The sequence below is a fragment of the Manis javanica genome, chromosome 3 (assembly GCF_040802235.1).
Source record: "Manis javanica isolate MJ-LG chromosome 3, MJ_LKY, whole genome shotgun sequence".
NCBI classification, from domain to species: Eukaryota; Metazoa; Chordata; class Mammalia; order Pholidota; family Manidae; genus Manis; species Manis javanica.
In genome coordinates, this window is record NC_133158.1 from 81558337 (window position 1) to 81583034 (window position 24698).

A 24698-nucleotide genomic window follows, 5' to 3' on the forward strand; every position below is an offset into this window, starting at 1 on the left:
ACAAATTCTTGGGAGTTGATTCCCAATAAACTTGTATTTATCCAGAATAGGTGAATAAAATAGTGTTCTTAGTGTTTGAACACTGTACATAGGGAAAATTACTAATTTGTATTAAAGTGATATAAAACTGTTTTGAATCTAATTTTATCCTCACTGATTCTCAGAAGATTTCTGGATCATGCAAAGCCTCAACATCATCAATATGAATACTAATTATCATGTATGTCTACAGATATTGGGGCTTGAGTAAATCTGTATTAACCTGAAAAACTCCTGAAGTTGCATTTACAAAATAAATTCCAGAATTACTTTAATTTCATTATAATTTATCTCTGTATTGAAAGAAGGCTACAGAATGTTAAAAAAACTTCTATGAATTTTCTCCATGTTTGAAAAATGAATTTAGGCACTTACAATATTTTTAAGAACAACATTTTATACATATAAGATAATTTTACTTTTCATTTCTTAAATTCTTTCAGTGATTAAAACTGCTAAGATTTAAAATATGTTAATAAACCAGTTATAAAACCATTAAGGAATCCTATCTTCAAAAGTGTATTATATGTTTACCTGCCCCAATGACTCTCTCGATGCGAATTCTTGAGGGATCAATCTCCTTTGCAAATTCATGGACTGCTAGTGATGGGTCTTCATATGTATCTGGATCTATGTAAGTTTTAATTCCTGGGAAGCGTACTGCAACAAAATGAAAGACTGATTTAGTTTAAAGGTATTGTAGTAATTCCACATCTTGTGAATATTTAAAATGGGGAATGACATACTGAAGTGGTCATTCTTATTAATTACTTAAATTCACTCTTTTCTCTTCCTGTCCTCTTCCTCTCCCCCACCTCCCAAACCCACTTCCACCACTAAAGTGTTGAGTACGTGGAATTATTTACTTGTTGATGTAAAATGACCTGGTAGTTTTAATAGAGAGTGAGTGGACAGGTTCCAGAAAACACAAGATTATTATATTTCTGTAAAAAGTTGAATCTGTTCACTTACCAACTAACAACCCATACACTTCACATCTGATCTAGCTCTGGGCATGGGGAAAACAACAGATAAACCACTCCCACAACAAACAAGCCCTTCAAGGTTCCTCCTGGACCCTTTGTACTCTAAGGCACGAGGTTTTCCTGAACTCATGCCTCAGTCCTGTGGTCTCTCCCTTTCCAGAAACTCTCAGGCAGTAAAGAACAGATCCCACAGCACAGTTACAGAGAATGACAATGGATAATAGCCCTTTCCGGTGTTTTTTTAGTTGCTCCATGGCCAGACTGTATACAAGGTCCTGGAGAGGACTCCCTGTCTGCTCTGGAGGGAAGGATGGGAATCAAAGACCCAAATCTGATCACTGGCTGTACAGCTGCTACTTCTTCTCTGATGGGGCTGGATTGCTCACATCCCATAGGCAGTTAGGATGATGAATAAGGATGGCTGGAAGATTTGAATATGTGATTGCATATTCATTTGCAACTTCTTCAATATCCAAAGAAGTCGCATACTGTCTGTGGATATTCCTTTGTCTCGTTCATTGGTTTCTGTTTTTCATGTTGAGAGTGGCTAACTCCTGGAGGACAGGGGATCATTTCTTACACATCTGTCTTTTAAAATACATTATCTTTACTGAGTGTGAATTAGTAGAGTGTGATTAAAAGATCAATGAAAATTTGTGGCATAGTGGAGGGGTATTGGGTTTTGCTGCTTCTTAGATTTTGGAAGCCATGCAATACCCTGAGTTAAGTGTTGTCCAGGTCTCCTCAGAAACATGCTTTTACAAGGAAACTCAAACGCAAACAAACAGAAGGTAATGAAGTGAGTTTAGAGGATGTGATGAAAAGCCCATTAGCAGCAGTAATTTGCTTCCTGCATTCTCAGCCTGTTGGCTTCTCTTACTACTTTTTTTTGCCTCCTGCCTCCTAGTACTGGATATGTACCTAGAAAAGATTAATATTTCTCAAAGTAGCACCAGGAAAGCATATTTCTGGGTATACTTAGACGTGACAATGATTCTGAAATGTTAGGCATTTCTTCACTTCCCCAAATTTAGATTGGAGGAAAGGAGAACAGATAACCTGTAATTCTCATTCATATTCTATACGATATTTTTGCAACTTAGTTGAAGTTGAAATTGTGATTTCAGACTGAATACTAAAGCTAAATCCAGTGCCTATTATTAGATTATTAGGGGTATCTAACTGGATATATGGTCATGTTAATAACATTACTTTAGGCACAGACAAAATATATCATTAATTAACTCATTACATGATTTGAACAATTCAACCTTTCAATTATTTAAGGTGAAACACATTTCTACAGAATAAATTGATTAGTTAATATCATTTTTTTCTTTAAACACAATATATGTAGTTTAGGGGAAAATAAATCAAGTTCCTATTTTGACTATCTGGTTACTTATTTAACTTATCCATGTCTTCTTGAACATCAGTTTTTTATCTTCGATCTCCTTGGGTGCCTCGGGTTATTTTCATTGCTTCTTGCTGGGCCCATCTGGTTTAAGTTTATACTAAACTCTAGCTGGAAACAGATGATAAATACCTCAGGAACATCTACCCCCACCCCACCACCGCATTTCAGGACTAAATGCCTGCAGTGAATCTTAAGGTTGCTTAGCATAAGTCATCTGTCCAGGTGTCTGGATCCCAGTCTCCACATCTGTTTACAGTGTTCACAGCTCATCCTATACCTGGTAGTGGCTGTTTCGGTTTTCTCTTCCTTCAGTGTAGTGAGCCTCAAATTTACTGTGCCGAATAACAACCTGGGAGACCTTACTAATAATGTGTATGTCTTGGCCCTACCCTGGACCTTCTGAGTCAGAACTTTGGTGAGTGAGGGTGGAACATTCTAGTGCAGATGCTCTCATACTTTGAGAAGTCATGTAAGCCTTAGAAAAAGCCCAAAGCCATCTGTCTAATGTATAATTTCCTCGCTTTAATTCTTTCCCTCTCCCAGAAGGTGATATAGATAGAAAAGTCTCTCATTCCTTTTGCTCAATTAGAAGCAGAAGATGAATTTAAATAGTTAAACAATTTGCCTCACATATTATCTCTATACTGCAGTTAATTAGAGAACATCCTTTTTTGTTAATTCAGCGTCTCATGACAAAGAAACTGTCTTGACAAAGTAGTTTGCCATTTGGAGGTGGAGGTGGAGGTGGGCGTTGGGGAGGAGAGGGTGGCAATTATCAAACCAACTATAGTGGTAATTATAACTTGCTTGGGAAGAGCTCCTTCAAATGAATATAACCTTGTAGTCAGCTGAAGGATTTCATACATATTCTAAGAGTTAAAGAGCTGATTTTCTTTTTTAGCATTAATGAATTGTAAATTGATTTGTTATATGTTTAAATGACAGTTCCTACAAGAAGGAAAAAGGATTCCTTAATATTTCTATGACTAATGCTCCACTAAATAAAACCAACTCACATTCTGGAACCATTGTGAGTGGTAAATAGCTAGATGTAATCAGTCATCGTTTGTTTTTAGCGTATTCAGTCTGTCGTGTTTTCCAGCAAGCAGCATTAGGGAAAAAGTAATATCATTTAATGAGAAGCAGGTGCAATTTCCACTAGCAAACCTGGAAACCAGAAAAAAAGTCATAATGCTGAAAGGTTGGAAGTGAATTGTGTTTGGGTTTTTTCAATTCAATGGATACAAGTTCAGAATGAACTCTTTAAATGCTGGAACAGATAAAATAATGGAAGAGACAATGCATTTACTTACAGTGCCCATTCTGTAAGTGGTTTCTTCTCTTTTCTTCCGATTTCATTTTGGCCTTTATGTACCATTGGCACCTTTTAAAAAGGGAAACAGAATAATATTTTTACAATTATGCTGGATGAGAACGAGAATCAATTAAGAACATTTCACCCATGGACAAAGTTCTTATCATAAAGACCACTTTGAAGAACTTCTTTATAACATGTGAAAATACCCCATAGCAAGTTTTTTGTATACACCAAAATTAACCCCAGATAAGAATAAAACTCTTAAGTGGATTGGTTGATACAAATGTTAGGAATCTTAGAAAATATTTTACAATCAGCAACAACCATCATGTCCTTCCTTACATGACTTCTAATAGCTATAGTTGGTGAAAAACATTAAAAGTCAAAATGAAAACTTTTTTGTCAGAATCGGAGGCATTTAGACAACTGTCTTCTAGTTTAAGTGCTAAACAGAATGGTTTTTTAATGTCAAATTTGGTGGAGGTATGTGTATTTTTTTCTCAGGATAATCACGTTCTTCAGAGAGGCAGGTGCTTCTCTCCCAGGACTCCTTCAACACAAATAAATCCATCAACATCCATGTGCTGGAACAGCTCATCAAACTGCTAATTATAAATGGCTAAACAGAATACATCTGTGGTACATAATCCATCTTTCAATGTCAATTTTTCCTCAAATCCTATAGCAAATTGAGTATTCAGAAATGTCTTACAGTTTTAATAAAATAATTTCCTATGAATCCTCCCATGCCAGAGTGCTTGCGAGATACTTCACAATGATTATTTTAATGTTATATAATTGAAATTGTCTTTACTAGGATGTCAAATGTTAAAGCAATTTCTGATGTTATATAAATTCATAAACATGGAAATTGAAAGCTGAAAATAATTTAGTACAAATTTTTCTTCATCACTAAATTCTCTTTTTCAGTGGTATTCAAAGTCAGCTTCAGGAATCCTAAATAAAGATAACATTTAACCCTCTCACATTTGAACACATGCCTCAAGTTTATTAGGTCAAAATTAGCCTAAAATGACTGTAATGTCTTCTTTTGTTTGTACCATTTATGTATCAAGATGATATTTTCTGATATTTTAGTGAAATGCTTTTCCATATGTGTATGTTCTACTTAAAATCATTTTGCTGAAATATTCTGAGGAAATAAGGCCTTAATTCACGTTCTACAAACTTAAAAATTACACCCAATTTTGCCATAAATTGATTCACTATCAAATAAAGCACCATTTAATCAACTTACATTACAAAGTTAGAGGCATTTTTTAAAATTGGGGATAAATATGACACTGCTGTTGAAATAAAGCCATACTTAAAGCACCCCAAACTTTTTTAAAAAAACTTTCAATTTAGAAAATGAGAATATTTCTCAATCAAATTACCATCATATCACAATTACCACAGTCTAGTTGACATGATACAATTTGTGTCTGTGGAGTTACTATCACCTTATACTTTAATAACTGAATAATCTTTCTAGGCTCCAAACTGATTGTCTTTAAATTATGTGCCCCAGGATAGAGTATTATCAAGATATCAATGACCCCAAATTCACAATATAGCACTTATGTTACAAATGGCAATGAAAATACAATATTATTATTCTACTTAACATTTTTCTAATAAGGTTTGCCAAACATGTAGCAACCCATGCAGTGTTGGCATTTTGAGTTTTTAAATTTAACCAAATTATCATTGTGACTTGTTATGTACCAAATGCTTTTGCTCTCTTCTTTCCTTTTACCAGACTTCACCTTTAACCCTCTCACACTGATATTTTTCTTTTTCTTTTTTTCCCTTTCTTTGCCATCACTCTTGTTTTAATCCCTGTTCTTGAAAGAAAGTCTTAGGATCAATCAGAACTCTAACCTTTTTTTTAACAAACAAGCTTAGACCTCTACCAGGATATATAGGGTTTTGTTTTTATTTTATGAACAGTTGTGTCCTGCTAGTGATTAAGGATTTGTAGGTCATGTTTGGTATTTGTAGGCTTTGGTACTGAGTATTTTGTTTTTGACCTAACTAATTAGTTGGTATAAAGAATCCAAAATTTGTCTTCTGTCCACTCTAAAAGTTGCATGTATCAAAGCTGTGATAGTGGCATCGAGTTGTCAGAGGTTAGCACGCGCAAAGGGAGAGAGAAATAGGAGAGGGTTGGGCAATAGTAGCTGCTGGTGGTGCCATGGTACACCTAAACTAATACTTGTTATTAGGATGAATTTATCATTATTTCTTGCATTTTTCTCTTATCTTTTTTTTATTACTATAGCTAGCAGTCTCCAATCAGCTAATCAGCTGCTCGAAGCAGGAGACTCTGAGACACTATTATATGACGATACCATGTCTGTTTATACACATGAATATTTTAAGTTAAAAGAGCGATAAATGTGCCTTTTATACAACTAATTTCATAAAGAAATCACCATTTCAACTCAACCATGCTAGAATATTCATGTGTTTCTTTGTTCCCTAATAAGTTCTGTAAAAGTGGGTTTGTTACAACTAAATCTGATATACCCTTAACAGGCAGCAGTTACATTTTGTCAGGGACACACCCTAGGTAAGTGTCTTGTAAGTACTTGTCAACTTACTGACCTATACCTTTAGTTTGCTGTCAAAATTATAGATAATAATTTTTCATACATGTATATCCTCCATAATTTTTTAATGAATTTTATAAAATATTGGAATGTAGGTAGAGATTTAAAAATGAATAAAACAAAGGTGCTCACTGAACGATTGTCCCTGAAAGTAGCTATTTGCTATTTCTGATCATTATCAGACATTGAGGTTTTCCAGTAGAGAAGGCATACATTAGCTGGTGTAGCCTGGATGTGTACTATTTGGCCAGCATTCTTACTACAGTTTCAAATCATGACATTGCTTATTTTGCAGTATGTATGTGCTTCCAATTATCCAGAAAATTCTCAAGCTATACTTTTGTGTGCCTATTGATAATCTAGAAGGAATATTTTTCCCCTTGTAGGAATGAAAATATGATCTGAAAAATATTCGTGATTTCTGACAAAAGTCATGGCCTAATGTTAAATGCTAAATAAGAAATAACACTTGCTCTTTTAATAATGTCATACATGTTATCTGCAATCACTTCTCTGTATTGTTAGTTACCTGGTCCCTGGTAACAATCCAATATATCTAAAAATCAATACATGGTTTTAATGCATTATCACACTAAATCTGTGTAAAAAGATAAATACAAGGTTTTGATGGGTGAAACATTTTGGTCAGCTAGTCAGGATTCATATCTAGATCTTTTGCTATGTTAAACTTTTTGTTACTTAAAATTTTTAACCCATACTACTTTAAAGTGGAGAAATATTGGATTTATAAACCAGGTTATATCATTCTAATATAGATACTTTCAATATTTAATGGATAAAAATGACACATATCTATAACACTAAGTTTATAAACAACTTCTATACAAATTGTTCAATATCTGTGTTGAATTAATTTTTCCCAGGAAAAATTTCTTTCATGGTGTAATTTAATTGTAGTAAGGATAAACTCAGGAGCAGTTTGTTGAGTAAGAATTTATCATTTGTAGGTTTCAAAGTGTTTTTATCAAGCGTTTGGCTGCTTCCATACTCAGGGACCTGTTGATACAGAGAACTAGCCATCAAGGTCCTGCTGTCACATAAAGTTCACTGTCAGAGCAGAACCTGCCCTGATCCTGTTTGCTCTCAGGTGTGCTTTGTTACATTTAAAAGCATTTGTATACACAGTATATAAAAAGAAATGTTTACTCATAATCTTGGAGAGAATGGGGCATGCTTCAGTTACCTCCCAGTGATTAAGAAGAACAAAGTAAGAATGACGAGGAGAGTGAATCCCCCAACAGCTGCAGTGGCTATCACGAGAATCTGCCCCTGCTCCGCCGCCATGTCAGAAGCTGAAACACAGATACAATAGTAAAATTTCTCTGGGTGACATTTCACTACTAAAGTTATTTTACATCCTAGTACATGCTTGAAAGTGCAGTAATGGATATCAAAAAAACCAACCACATTTGCCTTTTGTTTGGCATCTAGGATGCAAACCCAAAATAAGGGCTAACAATCCAGATCACAACAAAACCTTCTTTTTTTTCACAAAAATACCAATAAAGTAGGTGGGTCTTGCTAACTAATTTCCTTAAACATGCTGGCCAACAGACTTTATACACTGTTTTGTCTGTTTCTGCAAAGTGGGAGAAGATTGTTGTATAATTAGTTTTAGGAATGACCTTTTTTATATTTCACAGAGCTTAAATCAAACATTAAAGTTATGAATACCCACCTTTACAGCACAAGGGGATACGGAATAGGTGCGCAGATGTTTGACAGTTATTTTTCAAATGACATTAAAGATTCCTTTTTTGAATAAAAGAAAAGAACACATTGCTTCTTTCATTGACAAAACTGTACTGAAACTACATGGGCTGCATGCTTCACTAATTTTTTCCGGAATCTTTTAAAATATACTAGTTCAATTAGTTCATTAGCACTTCTCATTCTCTGTATTCTAAAGTTATGATCTAATACAATTTTTACTGGATGGAATATGGGCAACTGTGTAATAACAGAGGTAAGGAAACTGAGACCCAGAGAAGTTAAACTGCCCAAATTCACACATGAATATTGCCAGAATTTAGGCTTTAGATTTTTGTCTCATTTTTTCTTTCTTCAAGCTGTTACTTGAAGTAATAATTCAGTCAATTACCAATATTGTAAAACATCAAATCAATTAGTCCCTTATAATATCCCTTATCCTGAATAAACCTTGTTTTTATTTTGATTACTATAAAAACATCTGTTAACCTAACTATTATAAGCAGAAAATTGAGTCAAAGAATTTAACTGCAAAGCAAACCACTTTATTTTCATAATTTATTGGACTTGAGTTCTTTAAGACTTCCAAGAAGTACATCTTTTTCTGAGAATCAAGTATGCAATACACTGTATATAAATTTATATTCGCAGTAATAACTTCCTCATAAAAATCACATATTTACTAGAGAATATCAGAACCTTAAATGCTATTGTTGAGTCAGTAAGAAACTAGTTACAGCATTTAAGAGGCTTTTAAGAAATCCAAATGTAAATAAAAACAAAAGTCATTCATGCTCAGTTTTCAGTAAGAAATTTATTAAATCTTGGTGATTAGATTCTAATCACCATGATTTAATACAGGTTATTTCAACCATGTATTTCAATGTTGAGTTTTAGCTCAGAACCGTGCAGAGTCAAGTTAAATACTTGCATCTTATCCAAAAAACAGCGCTGAAGATTTTTTATTAGATCCTCACTGAATTTCTTAATCTTCAAAATAGCACTGATATCATGGGAATTAATACATACTCTGAAATGTCACATTTTCACATTGAAAATTATTGAATAACAAATTGCAAAGGATAGATGTTACAGAAAACATTAACTTTTTAAAGATAAAGAAGATGGCATTTAAAAATAAAATATTACTTACTTAGCAACTTCTGTATTTGTAAAATATGTAAAATACAACTCAAGAGTTTTAAACCTGGAACATATATTTTCAGAGTAGCCAGATAGCAAGTAATTTATTGAGTTCATGTATTTATGTTTGGATAGAGGGAAATTTTATGTAATCGCGTGCATTTTGAAAATCAGATTACCTTGTTATAAAAAATTGTGTTAAGTTAAATAATTGCTTAGTAAACTTCCAGTTCTACTAATATGTCTTTTTGCACACTTGTGATCACATATTTATGAACTTTGCTTCAAATAAAGTTTTAACTGGATAATAGACTGTTAAGTTGTTATATTTTGAAAAATACATTTTGTAAAATTGTTTTTAAACCTCTATACTAGTGATGCTAAACAGTTCTCCAGAGAATAATATATATATGAATATATAAGTCTTTTGAAAGAAAGAGTGTATAGTGTGATGCACTCTTATAGTGGGAATAAAATTGCCATGGATGATGGGGCTGAGATGATAATGAAAACATTATGAACATCATCATCATCATCAACACCGGCTATGTAGTAGTAAATGATCCTCTACTACTATGCTTGTTGCTTCAATTCATTACCAAAGTTATCTGCACAGTAGTCTTAATATTGGTAGGTACTATTATTACTCCTAACTTAAGGGTTATAATACCTGTCTAAGGTCATAACTCTTGTGTATAAGAAAGCTGGCAATCCAACCTTGATTTGTCAGATGTCAAGTCCAGACTGTCGTCAGCATTTTATACCACCGTTTTCACTAACAGAAAAACTGGCCGGACCCAGCTCTTCTGTGTGTCCTAAAACAATTGCCTGGTTTGACCTTGGTTTCATCTCTGCAAAATGAGAATGTTGAGCTAAGTGTCCTTGCCACAGTCTTTCAGAGCAGTTGTACTGGGGATATTGTCTTACCCTTAAAGGCTGCAATCAAATTGGGGAGAACAAGATTGCCATATGGAAATAAGAGAAACAGCCAGCACCTGTTCTGCAGTTACTGGCCCTGAGAGGGATAATTTCTTCTCATATTAGTGTTGGTCAATCACAGAGCTCTGACGCTATCTCAAGATAAAATTCAAAGCCCTTAACTTGTTAACAAGACTCTCTACAAAGGCTCTAACATGTATCTCCAGACTTATCTCTTATTGTTCTCTAACCATGCTCAATTTCTTCCAGTTCTTCAAATGTACCAAACTCTCTCTAACAGTCAATTCCTATTCAATCCTCCTGCATGAACGTCACAACATTTGGGACGTTTTTATCTAATTGTTTAGATTTGGTTAGGTCCCCAGACATATGTTTGCACAGACCCTTGCACTGTTTTTATCAATAAATTTCTACCATGTCTATTGAAATTACTATTGTGTAATCTATCTTTTTTGATTAGACTGAAAAATTCCATGAGGGTAGGAACTTTATACACTATAGGAGCTGTATTGAGTTGAATGATGACCTCCCTTCTACCCTTACCCCTGCCTCTCCCCTACCACAAAAAAGGAATTTGCCAGTGTAACTGGGTAGGCCCAAATCCAATGACAAGTGTCCTTACATAGAGAAGAAAAGACAAACAGGAGCAGTCCATGTGAAGAGAGAAGCAGAGACTGGAGTTAGGCAGTTAAAAGTTAAGAAATTCCTGGAGCCACCAGAAGAGGAAGAGGTAAGGAAGGATTCTTTCCTATCTTCTGGCCTCCATAACTGTGAGATAATAAATTTCTGTTGTTTTATATATGTGGTTATTTGTTTTATAGCCCTAGAAAATGAACACAGTATTCAACCTATAGGGCTTGATACATAGTATTAGCTCAATAAATATCTGTTTGAGTGAAGAGATTAAAGGATTACTTTGCATTGGAGGATTCTGGCAAGAAAATGCCATATTAATCTAGGAATAATCCACATCCTCACTTTCTACTTGATATGTAAAAAAGATTTACCCTGAAGGTAACTATTCTATATATGTGAAGTAACAACATGATGCATCAAAATAATCCAATTATTCTGTATGCTTGGAGATAATGCTTTTTGGAAGGCAGGTGCTACTAGTACAGACTTCTATATTTAATCAAATTAAGCAGATTAAGCTTAGAAATGTGAATCCAATGTTAGGAACTTATAAATTCATTCCACAGAGGTTTATTGAGCACCTATTACATGGGGGACACTAAGAAAGACACTGGGGATTCAGTGATGAACAAAAAAGACAGTTACTGCCCTCCTAGATTTACAATTCAGTGAGTAAGATAGACAATGAAAATAATTCCATGTGCAAGAATTGTTACCAAGGGGAATCTTCAGAGTGCTCTGGAAGAGAATAAGCCTCCCTGGGTGCTGAGTCAGCAGAGGGAGAGTCTGGAAATATAATGTATTAGACGGAGTAGAAGGAGGAGTTTTTCCTTGGGTAGAGGCTCCAAATAATTGATTAATTTAAACAGATACACAAACAAACCATAAAATCTACCAAATGGATTCCATAAAAATACAATATAGCTGCAAATTTCTCTGTTATGAAAACTTGTCTGTTAGCACCATCTATTCATTTTTCAATCCTGAGATTATTTCTAATCAGTTTTGTAGAAGAAAATGTATATAATTTACACACATAAGTAACATCACAGAACAAACCTGTCTTTAGAAAAAAATAAAAATAAAATCCATGGTAAGAAATAAAATGGTAAGAAAGAAATAAAATTTGTGACTAGTTTATTTGGAATGTCTCTTTGCTTAATGGAATGAGGTTGTAGTCTTAGGAAAATAAAAATATATTAAAATGATTATTTCATTGCATGATTTGGAAAGAGGCACTTTTTAAAGAGGAAGCAATTATCCAAAAAGGGTTGCACAGTTGTTACTGAACAGGAACTTAGCACCTAGCCAGTGCTTGGCATAAGTCAGGATGACATTAAGTGAGATTTGCTTTAGTTGTTTCTGTTTTTCTTAAAATTAAGTTCTTTACATGGCATCCAAATATTTTTTTAAAATAGATTTTTTGTCTTTAGAAAAGTATGAGAGAAAAGTAGTTTAACTATTTTTTAACCAAAGAATTTTCTTCCATAGACATGAATTTTTTTCTCTTTGTAATCAAGAGTATTCTAGTTTATATTTACATTTCAGAATAAAAACTTTTATTTTCTGTGTCACTAGCAGTGGAATCACTTTTTTAAATGAACTCTGTGTCATTTTCTGCAGAATAACTTTTTAATATTAACTCTTTTTTACTAAGAACATTTTTTTTAAAGTTACTAAGGCAGCAGTTACATTAATTTTTTTTTGGAATAAAATTTTCTCAAAATGCTATCCAGGAAAAGAACTGGAATATATATTTGATTTGTTTCATATTAACATGTTTTATTTATGAATCCTAATCTTTGTGAAATGTCAAAATTCCAAATGATATATCTCATCATTTGACTGATGTGATTTTTTAAAGCATAGCAGAAATCTAAACAAGGCAAAGGATTGACAGTAACTGGTAAATTAATCTTAAGGTTTACTGACAACCAATACAGGAAATCCTTAGCATATTTCCCGTTGACAGATGGCATCAAATATAGAGTGAATGTAAAAGAAACATGTTAATACCATGCCAATACCTTTTCCTCTAAATATCTACTTCATCAAAGCCTAGGCAGAGATATTTGAATAAAAGAATTTAAGTGACACCATTTCTATTAATCTATCTCAGAATATATTAAATATCAAAATATAAATATGTAAGGGATCATTTATGTAACTAGAACATTTTTGAGCCTGAGCACTACAAATACATCATATAAACATTTCAGGAAAAAAACATTCAGGAAAAGTAATTCCCTTCTCAAATCATATATTAAAATCAAGATTGGTTTAACTCTATGAAATGAGGGACATAGATAAAGATGTAGTAATATATAATGGAGACCAGTCAGTCTGTGAAATCTCAATATATATGGTCATGTAGACAGAAAAGTGTGTGTGAGACATGAATGAAAGCTGAGGAAATAATTCTCCTAGATGAACGCAATTCTGTGATTTTGTATATAAGGTTGTATCTTGACTACCTGGACTTGAAATGTGAAGTCACCTTTGGTTTACCTTTCCCTATAACTCTACGTCCACAGTTACATCTTTGTCATGTCTGATATCTTGTCATTATTATCACTGGCCGGCCTCACTTAACTAGGCCAGCTTATGATTTTCTATTAGATGGCCTTTCCAGTCCATCCCCCATTATGTGGCCAGACAGCTATTCTTCAAAATAATATTTAAAAATATTCAGTCTTCCCCATTGCCTAGAGAGTAAAATCCTCCCATCACAGTGGATGCGCCATTGTCAGAGATGTCCAGACCTGAAACTTAGACTCAGTACTCACTCATTCCCTCCTTTGCCTTACTGTTGATCGTCAATCCCATCATGCTTATGTTTTAAATATTTCTTAGATTAATTGTCATTATTTCCTGTCTCCACAGCTATGTTCTAGTTCAGACACCCATCTTACCACATGCATTTAGATTCAGCTAGATGGCAACTTCAGTTGTGTGTCCATCCTGTTTGCTGTGCTTGGTGCCACGGCAAACAGGATGGGCAAGAAGAGCCTCTGAAGAGACATCTGACAGCTGTTCACACTCTAAAAAATGTATAGTTTACTCCATACAAAACAGCTTCCATGCCTCACATTCTTACTTCAGACATGTTTATTAATTTACAAGTTCTCAAAATAATATAGTAGAAGGAAATTAAGTAAATTAAGTCTCGGGGGTAAATACTTAAAGAGAAGGAGTTGAATGACTGAGAATACTGTTAGGCTGACTGACACAAGAACTGGGAAAACTGAAAATATGACATAAGTTTCCAAAATATACACTACTCGGGAGCCAGGAATTTAAGATTAAACAGTTCTATGAAATTCAAAGAGTATGGAAGAACTCACTAAGTTATAACTTGAAATAGTAACATGATTATCCAGCAATGAAAAAGTGCTGAGACAAGTCCAAGGTATTTTATTTAAAATGACTGGAGTTTGTGGATGCATGATTAGAAAAATATTTCTGTTCAAAATATTTAAAAATTAAAATAATTAATATTTGAAGTCTAAACCTCTGTCTGAAAACTTCAACTATTAAAAATGACTCATTTTCTGAGGATTTCAGTATTTTGGCACATGTCAATTATAACTATCAGCTTTTTGAGGGCAGAAATAGTAGCCCTTTCTTTATTTCAATATCACATTCAATATCACATCAGATTAATATAGTGCCTTATACTGTATAAGGATAAATAAATACATATTTTCATGAAGAAGAGATAAAGAACACATTCTAGATATAAGGATTAAGTGTCCCTGGATAAAGAAGAGTTTTCATATGTGATGTCTTGATAATGCTAATGTTTAAATATGTTCCAGTTACATAGTTACATATAATTCCATACACATTTGTATTTCCATATTTAATCTGTTCAGAGATAAACTAATAGAAAATAGTGTGAGTTACACTTTTTATCCAAATGTCCTTGCTTAGATTTTGAATGAAGTAGGTATTTAGAGGAAGGTATATTGGCATGGTATTGTATTAACAAGTTTCTTTTATATTAACTCAATATTTAATGCCATCTACCAACAGGAAAAACACCTTTATAATTAAAGAAAGAGAGATATTGTCATGAGATTCTATGTTTCACTCAAGTTAGCCAGTTAGTGATTTCTCAGCTGGATGGAAACAAACCTCATGGATCATTTCTGCTGAAGTAGAGATCCTTAGCTGGGATTATACCTTTTTAGAAAGCGATTTCACAGTTTCACGTTCCTGCACTGGTCTGCTTCTTCTCCAGAAACAATGCAATTCAGTACATCAAACTGTGGCTACACTGGGACACAGAAGATTTCAAGATTCACTCTTCTTGATGATCTTAATTTACTTGTCAGATAAATATGCCAAATGACACAGGGATAATTGGAAACTGTGAGTTTGGAACAACTTGATAGAGAGAAAGAAGCAGAAGCAGGTAGTACAGCATGATGAAACACTTTTTATCTTTATTTTAAAAAGAGATTCTTGTGTCTATTAATAAATGGATAAATGGTCAAGATACTCTGACAGGTAGGCTTCATGTGACAAATATCAAAGAACAAAGAAAACATATTGAGGCATTTAAACACCTGGAACTACTGTTAACATTCTAAATGTCAAAGATTTAATTTGTAATTGTCTATATTTCATATTGTTACTAGCAGCTGAGATAGGTCTTTGATAACATTTTTTTGTAGTTGAAATACTTTTGTCTTCATAAATACATTTTATCTTTTTTTTAGATCCAGTATAAGATAGAATTTCCTTACACATTTCACAGATTCTCTGGATCACTGACCTACCATCAGTATTGTTCAGTTTCAAACACTACTCAACATGTACCACAATATTAAAATAGTAGGTATTTGCATATTGGGAGGCATATATATGCACTTGAGGTTATAGCTTATAATATAATTGTTAGTGTGATTTGAGGTAAATAGCTTTGTAACTAAATGTATAGCCATTAGAGATCAAAACATTTCATAAGACTGGTAAATTTAAAGATTTATTTAGAATCTATTTTTCATAGAAAATATATTTAAAGAGAATCATCCTGATTAAATAAAAACATAAATTGATTTTTTTTAATTCTGAAAAATTCTTGGGGAAATTTTCATTCATTCATTATTCATTCTGAAACAACAAAAATATGAATCATTTAGAATGTGTGGAACACTAATGTAGAGATTGGGAAACAAAGAAAAGTAAAGCATGGTTTCTTGTCCTTACAGTTGTTTTTCTTTAGTGAGGGAGATTGATATGCAAACGTTAACTGTAATATAGTCAAATTTTTGTTAAAATAGTGGTTTGTGCGTGGGTCATGAAGGAAGAGAAGGAGGGTGATAAGCTTGATGGGAAGAAGAGAAGGAAGGTTTATAAGGGAGGGTAGCCTTAAACTAAATCTGGGATGATTAGTGTAAATTGGCAAGTCACCAAGGTGAAGAGTAGATATTGGAACATTGTAGTTTGAAAAAGTGACATAAAAAAGATGGAGGCACAAAACAGCACATCTTCTGGAGTTATTATGTGTATTTTGAGATGTCTGAGACATAGATTAAGAGGCTGAACAGAAAGTTGGAGAGAGACAAGGGATGGATCATGCTGAAAGTGACATCAGTCAGCATGCTTATATTTTTCTCAAGTTACCATCCATACTCAGAATCAGGAGTAGAGTAACTGGTGATGTGAGTTCACTCAGAATTTTTGGGAAGAAACTGCCTGAAGATAAATCCAACAGAGAAGAAAGCAGAACTGAGACTGAGTAAGTATTGCAAGACATGGTTTGGAGAGCCTGGATTTGGCCCAAATCTCATGCTATTCCTTGACTTTTCAATTACATATGGCAATAATGTCCCATTTTTCATTAAGTCAGTTGGGTTTTTGTCACTTGAAACTGAGAGGCTTATTTAATATAAGGAGCCAAAGAGCATATCCTAATGTGAGGGGAAAGAAAGATAAATGGGAATTTCTATTTCCAAACTAGCTATGAATAACTTCTCATTGTTTACTATGTTTCTTGAGTGGGATGTTTTCTATCTCCATTTACTATTTAGAAGAAATATTTTTGATGCTGAACACAATCTTAGTCTGTTGCCCCATAAATGAATGGATGGGATGGGAAGGATAAAGTGACATGTGGTAGAAGGGGTTTACCTTTATAAAACAACCCTTTGTTATATAAAGAATATCAAATGCTCTGCCTGGAGAGATTCCACTTTTTTTTTCAGTCTAACTGATAGGTTCAGAGGGAAATCAGTCTTGTCTATCCTATACTGAACAGACCTCATTTATTGATTTAATAAATGGAAGTAAAAACACATAAACCAAAAATAAAGACAAATGAATAGACATTTCTGACAAGTTTAGGAAGACAGCGTCTTAAAATCAGATTATGGAAGAATCTGCCCAATTTATACCCATGTAATTATAAACTCAATAACCACCAAATCTGGAGCTAAACAAATTCCAGTGGAAGACCTTTAATTTTTAGTCAATGATAAAACAGATTTGAGGCTACAGCTGTCCCTTTTATGGCTTCAATAGAAATATTTATGGGAGCACAGAAACCAACAGTGTTGAGGGAGGCACTTCTCTTAGTTTTATGGACCCAAGAACAGTGTCCAGGTAATCTAGATCCGAGGCACCAAACTGGGTCCCGTTACTCCTTATGACTCATTTGATCATCTCCTGAAAATGAATAAGTTCTAAGGGAAGTTTTTGGATCATTGAAAATGGTTTAATCTATTCTAATACCAAATTATTTATCTCAACTTCTAATTGATCACTAAAATTAATTTTGGAGAGATTCAAAGAGAGCTTACATTATTTCTAAAAAGTGGGATCAGCCTTATGGTCCCACAAAATAATGGCTTCATCAATTTTCTCAATGTTCCTTTAATTATTTATGTTACTCTTTCCCTTAAACCACCTCTGAGGTTTCCAAGTTAAATATTTTGCATCAGAAGCAAGATTTCAGACACAGAATTACCCTACTATTTACTACTGGTACTTTCAAGAAAATAAGATTGTTTGCTTTGCATATTGATCTTTCACTACATTTTGACTTTATTGTCTAGGGAATCAACTAAAAAGTAAGGCTTAGCATTATGATTATGAAATTGTGGGAGTAAATATTCTTCTAAAAATGAGCTAAAGGGGGAGAATTTCCTGATAAACCCATTCACAATTTAATGTTATATAAAATAATATTGTGGGTTTTTAAAATTCATCTTTTAAACTAATATGTTCATGATATGATGCTGTTTATAGATAAACTGAGCATATGCCATTTTGGTAGGTAGAAAAAGAAGCCTCTTCCTATATGCTGATGATACGGGTTTAATTTTCAACAACCAAAGCTGATTTCTGCATACAAATAATTTTGCCATCCTACTGCTGCCAGAAAGAACTGAGCATCATCAACTTTATCAAAACTGAAATAATTTTCTTTGGCAGACAAACGACAATTGATCAAAAGTCTACAAAACAAGACAGCCCATTCCATTTTGTACAAGCATACTTTTTCCATAGTTTATTCTGGAAAGCAGGTTGCAGAACTATGCAGCTCAATATAACTTTTTCCATGGGAGCATTACTCCTCGGGTTTCTTCTTGATGACTTGGAACACCTGCTTTGAAAATTTTCCAGGCCAGAATCATCTTTTTTTTAACAGTAACCTGTGGTGTGGAATGCTGGGTTTTCAATCTGGAGTATGCCTAATTGTTGCAGCAGATTCAAATCTGTTTCCTAAAGACAATCTTTGCTTTGCCTCCAGCCTATATCAGTGCAAATGGGGGAAAGTTTTATTTCTGCATAGACAAAAATATTAGTTGGCTGCATCAGCTTTAACAGTAGAAAAATTTCTGTATCTCTTCACCATATTTTTAAAGCATTTGCACCATCTATTAAAATGAAAATTGAGAATTCACATTCTAAGCCCTCATTAAAGACTAATCCAAAAATATTTAGCAAGCATCTTCAGGGATCTCTGCTGATCATCTCTGAAAACTTTTTCCACCCCTAGAGTAGGCCCTTCGAAGACAGCTCTCTTTCTGGTTCTGTCATATGGACTGGATTAAGAATGGAGATCTGATTCAAACTGGGCCAGACATATTCTCTCTTTCAGGAATCTGGGATTAGGATTCAGTCAGTTGGGAAGTCTTGTGCATGGTTGAAGTGAAGGGGAAATGTGAATTTGCAAGCCATGGGGATGATAGATTTCTTTTCTTAAATGAACATAAACATAGGTAAAACTACATTTAAGAGAGAGAGAAACAGAGACAAGCACCTGTGTGGACCAAGAGAAAGATTGGTCTTCTTTCATCAAGAGCTTTTTCAGTTTGCTTGTCCGTTTTGAAGCCTAGGCGTACTCTCTGTATTTCCACTGCAGTCCTGTCTGGGACATTTGTGTATCTCTTTGCTTAATCTAGTTTATGATATATACTTGCAATCAAAGGGTCTTAGTGTATTCCAATTTGTAGTTCCTGACCAAGTAACAAAATATTTAGAAAAGAAATTTAAAGGGTGATTATTTTCAATCACTTTCCGGGTATATTTTCTCTTTTGAAGTCTGTGTGCATGGAATGTACTAAGGAACCTTTCTTTCTCCCTCATCTCCCTCCCACCATGGAAATTACCTTCAATCAGTAACACTTTACCTTGGAGTCTGCTTCTTTCAAAGACTGTGGTCAGAAAGTACCATATTAAAAAAATAAACTTTTGCATTTTTTGAAAAAATTCTACTTGAGGTCATTATTTTCAAATCCTTCTATTTTCAAATCCTTCAGCATTCATGCATCTTCTCAGAACTTGGAATTTTAGCTATACTTGTAATTCTGTCCCATCTCTTGTAAAACATATTAATGATTAGGATTGGAATATATGTTTGGGCATATTATATAAAACAAAATTCTTGATTAAATAATTCTGGATGATTAACAAAAGGTGTAATAGAGGTCATTTCTATCCTTTTTAAAACATATGAGAAGAATTTCTAAATTCCATATGTTACTATTTAGCTTGACTAATTCATGTGTTATGTTCCTTTTTTTTTCTTTTTCTGGCAATGGAGGTGCATACATCTAGCTTCAAGTGACTTTTTCTATACTGTTTCTCCTCTGAGGATTGACAAAGTATTTTTCCAATTGTTTTTTATTTTCCAGACAGGGCTTTACCCTTCTTTACATGTCCTGATCCCCCAATTTCCATGCAATTAACTACTTAACTCTTAAGCTAAGGGTGCATATGAGACTCCTTCAACTATCTTCCTAGTCATGGAGCAAATGGAAATGCTCCATCTCTCCTAACGTCTTTAGGTCCTTGGGACACAAAGGCCTGTAGAGGTCACTGATCAATGTGAAGGTAGAACACCCTATAATCATCTTATTTACTCGCTTTTTGCCTTCCTTTCCAGGACAGTATTTCTCCCTCCATTTTAAGCGGTAAGAATATTGGAGAAAAGGTGACAGAGACACAGTTTCATACACAGAAGTTATTTTTTAAAATGAAAATTCATTTATCTTATCTGCTATTAATAATGTCAAGGACAGGGTAGAATCTAATCATGAATGATATACCTCTATAATCCTTAAAAAATATTGCTGAAATCAAGCAAACAGCAACTGTAAAGGTATTTAACTTAAAAGAAATCACTGGATGTTAATTGAATATCTTAACTGCATGTTTTTAATTCAATTTGAAATATATTATCCCAGTGGACATTTAAGCAGGATGAAAGGGAAAAAATGACAAAAATACAGGTAGCTAGTTATAAAAAGGTGCAGCTTCTAAGCTTGATAAATACGAACAATGAGAAGTGGGTCTCTAATGGGCAAGAATCAAATGTCAATGATTTAGAAGGATTTAAAAGGCATTTTGAGCTGCAGTACAGAACATGAAAGAAGAAGAATGTGCTAAAGGCAATTAGATACCTCAAGTCTAGGTATATTTCCATTTGGTGTTCTGTTTGTATGCCAGGTAACTTGGATTAATTTGGAAAAGAACAAAGTAGCTCTCTTTCCAGTTGTTATGCAAAGTAAAAAAGTGATTTTATAAAAAGTCAAATGTTCTCAAACCTGTATCCATAATTTGAAAAAGTAAAATACTTTCTCAAACAAGATATTCTGTGTTTATGACTTATTGAAGGAATAATATAATTAATACTGTGAGCCAAAATGTAGTTTCAATATATAGGTAATTTTGATTTTCTTTGGATTGCTTATTCCTGTGAAAGAAAATCAGATAGTTAATTACTTAATTAAAAAATATTATAGTGAGGTAGGTGGCTATAGGTCCATAAGTCTTGTTCTTTCTATTTGATAACTGAAGAGGATCCACATAGGGTACCCCTAAGGGAGGTTTCTTCCCAGAATTACATTATTTTTCTTTCTTTTTAATTCTTTTTCTTTCTTCTTTATGAGTGGCCATTGATTCAAAGCAAAGGCTATTCAAAGGATCACATTGGACTCAGTAAGTTTTCCTCAGAAGAAGGGTAGTAATTATTATAACAAACACTTTTAGAGTGCTTAAATGTGTCATTTGCTGCTGTAAACACTTCACACATGTTAACCTATTGAATATTCACAACAATCAAGTGAGATAGCAGTATTGTTATCTCTATTCTACAGGTGGAGAAACTGAGGCACAGAAAGGTTAACTAACTTGCCATGGTTACACAGAAGTGGCAGAACCAGAATTTAAGTACCTATAGTCTAGCTACAGAGTTTGAGTTTCTACCCACTATGTATATTGTCTGTTGGCACTGAGACCTTTGACGATTTAACTATTTAAAAGGAAAGTGGTTCAACCCATAAGTAATTTGGCTGCCACAGAAATGGGAGGGACAGTGGTTCTGAGTCCACGAGGTGATGTTACTGGAATGGGGCTGATGGAGACCTTCTGACCTGTCTACTGGGTGTCTACTGGATGTTACTTGAGTATCTTAACTGCATGTTTTTGTTTAATTCAATTTGAAATATATTATCCCAGTGGACATTTAAGCAGGATGAAAGGGAAAAAAATGACAAAGAAGGTAATATTTGGTATCTCAGAAGTTCAAGTAGGGGGCTTCCTAGATGAGTCCAGTTCTCCAGTCCTCAAGCCCTAGGAGGTCAATGCACCTTATATGTCACCTATGAATTTTAACAAAAACTAACACCAACACTAGTCAACTAATCTCATGGGTAAGCTAATGGGCATGGAAAATAAATGTTAAAGGGAAGAATAAGAGAATGATTTGATTGCTCTAGTAGTGTGTCCACACGCAAGAAGACGAAGAATATTTTTTTGTTTTACTTTTTAAATACAATTTTGAAGTTGTTAGAATGGAATTTTAGCGTTGGAGATTAATACCAGTAACATCAATATTAATAATTAACATTCATTGTGATCTAACCATGTGAGTACTGGATACAAGCATTAAATCACTGCATACTCATGAGAATACTAGAAAGTCAGTGGTATTCTTATCCCCTTTTTCCCAGATGTAGAAACTGAGGCATAGAGTGGTTAATTGAGTTGCCCAAAGTCTGATATATAGAAGAGCCAAAATCTAAACCCATGGTTGAGACCAAAGCTTTACCTTTTAACCAAAATTCTTCTTCACTAGTTCTCTGTAGCTGTCTATTTATCTGTGATGTATATGCCAAATTGAATTGCATGAATCAGTGGTTCTCAAGAAAAATATCCTTGTTCTTTCTGCTTACATTTATCTTTCCTTCTCTTCTAGGCCAAGGTTAAGGTCTTCCTCCAGCATGAGGAGGTAGGACCTCCCTATCCTTCTTTTCAGCTTTACTCTCCTCTGGAGCAGCTGTCATTACTGGTCTTAGGCAGAGTTTCCTGGGACATAGACTCTTCAGGGAGCTTTGCATGCAGCAGGTTGATTGAGGAGTGGCCTCAGCATGGAGAGGTGGAGGAAGGAGGGGAGCAGAAGTGAAAGAATGGAGCAGTTCAACTGTGATATGGTCACTACAAAAACCTCGGCAGACCTCATAGAGTTCTGAACTGAGATGGCCATTCCGAGTCGCCCTGAATTTAACAATGGGACTCACACTGTACCTCACATTGACCAGCCGTGGATTCTGTCTGCCTCTGGGGCCAGGCAATGATTCTGGAGTATGCAGCTTCTTCTGGACAGAGCCAATGTCTGGATAGGAATTCAGCCATGAACCATGAGCAGGCATCACTCCCACTAGCTAAGAGAAAAGCTACTGGGTCCTGAAGGGGTGGTCTAAGCAACACACCAGAGCTCTGCATCACCTGACATTCTAAATCTTTTACTTATTGTTTGTTTTTTGTCTCTCTTCTCTCTAGAATGTAAGTTCTAGGACAGCAAGGATCTTCGTCTATTTCTGCTGTATCCACAGCATATAGAGAGTGGGTTCTCATAAATATTGTTGAATGAATCAGTCTACAAACAAAGGTATACATTTCTAGTTTTCTTATGTGGAAACCAAAGCTTAAATATACTAAATTGCTTTCCTTGGGTCCTAATATGTAAGGAGTGGCAGAGTTTGGTCTGTCCAAGTCTTTAATCACTTCACTAGGAGGTTTCCCATTCTTAGAGCAAGGGAACATAATTTAACACATTTCCTTTATTTCACTGATGAGAAATTAATGTCCAAAGTAGAGAATCCTCATGAGCCAAGATACCAAGTCCTCTGTTGCCTAATTGAATGTATCTTTTTACCTTTACCAATTAGCACATGCCACGGAATAACCCAGCCTGAGACAAGTCAGTGACATCTGTGTGTGGCATATGAGTCTTGGTGTCTAACTTTGCTTTACTAACATCACCTTTACCTCTATGATATCTAGATTCATGAAGTTTCCCAGATAATTTAATTTCCAAGACATCTGCAACTGACCAATTTTCGTTGAAGGTTTGGTATGGGATGTCTCAGCTCCAGTTTTCTCAGGAAGCTTGTAAGCAGGTCATAATTCACTGTGTCTTGAAAGTCCAGAGACCAAATATGAACTGTCAAGGAGAAATATGCAGGCTTACATGCTGGCAGAGAGCAAGCATGTGTTCGAATTTAAATTGATGATTCCCAAGGTTTCACAACCTTCAGTAGGTGAATTCTTAAGGCTAAAACAGTCTCTAGGGAATTTGGAAGTTATGATAGCTATAGGTGTGACAATGACAATGATATTTGGAAGGTTTTATTTTTAGTGTAGATAAAATGAAGGTGAGGAAATAATCAGATGTGTAAGCAATGGTTCCAGAATGTCAGTTATTGGAAGTTCATTCTGATTGGCTGACTGTCTCCAAACTACAGATAACTGGAATAAAAATTAAAATTCAGGAAAATTATAGCCTCAGGACAAAGATAAGGGACAGCTTGGTATGGCCCCTACCTGTGACATGAGCTGCATGTCATGTATTTCCTATACGGAGATAATCACCCCCTTCACTCCTTACCTCTTCCTGTGTACTTTCTGCTGTTTCTCTGACTAGGGTGTGCTTCACAATCCCTTGGAGGGCTTGTAAAAACAATGCCGGGTCTCAACCCCAGAGTTTCCGGTTCAGTAGTTACAGGGTAGGGCCTGAAAATTTGCGTTTCTGATGTGTTTCCAGGTGTTGCTGATATTTCTAGTGTAGGACCCAGACTTTTAAAATCATGGTTCTAGTCATACTGAAATTCTTTCGCTTACTAGAAGGTTCTATATTCTCTTTCATCTCTACACATGCACATATGTATGCGGGAGAGACCCGAAGCTCCCCATCTTTTATCCCAACCCCACCTTATTCTCCCTCCCCATTATCTTCATGGCCAAATTTTGTTTAATGTCTCCTTTAAGACATTACTTCTCTTTGGAAGCTTCCTCGACACAAGTTTGTTTGGATTTTTCTCATTGCACACCCCCCAAACATGACACATAATGCTGTATTG

The 24698-nt window shown here is 34.5% G+C and overlaps 1 protein-coding gene across 8 annotated transcripts in view; it reads right to left on the minus strand.

Moving 5' to 3' along the window:
- Nucleotides 1-24698, minus strand: part of EPHA6 (EPH receptor A6) — a 953598-nt gene that overhangs the window by 269324 nt on the left and 659576 nt on the right. For all 8 annotated transcript variants that reach the window (XM_073231794.1, XM_037001712.2, XM_073231795.1 and 5 more), the window contains 3 exons: nt 7580-7688; nt 3756-3826; nt 574-699 (listed from right to left, as the gene is read on the minus strand). In XM_073231794.1, coding sequence (XP_073087895.1) covers nt 574-699; nt 3756-3826; nt 7580-7688 — 306 coding nt within the window. The remainder of the gene's footprint in view (nt 1-573; nt 700-3755; nt 3827-7579; nt 7689-24698) is intronic.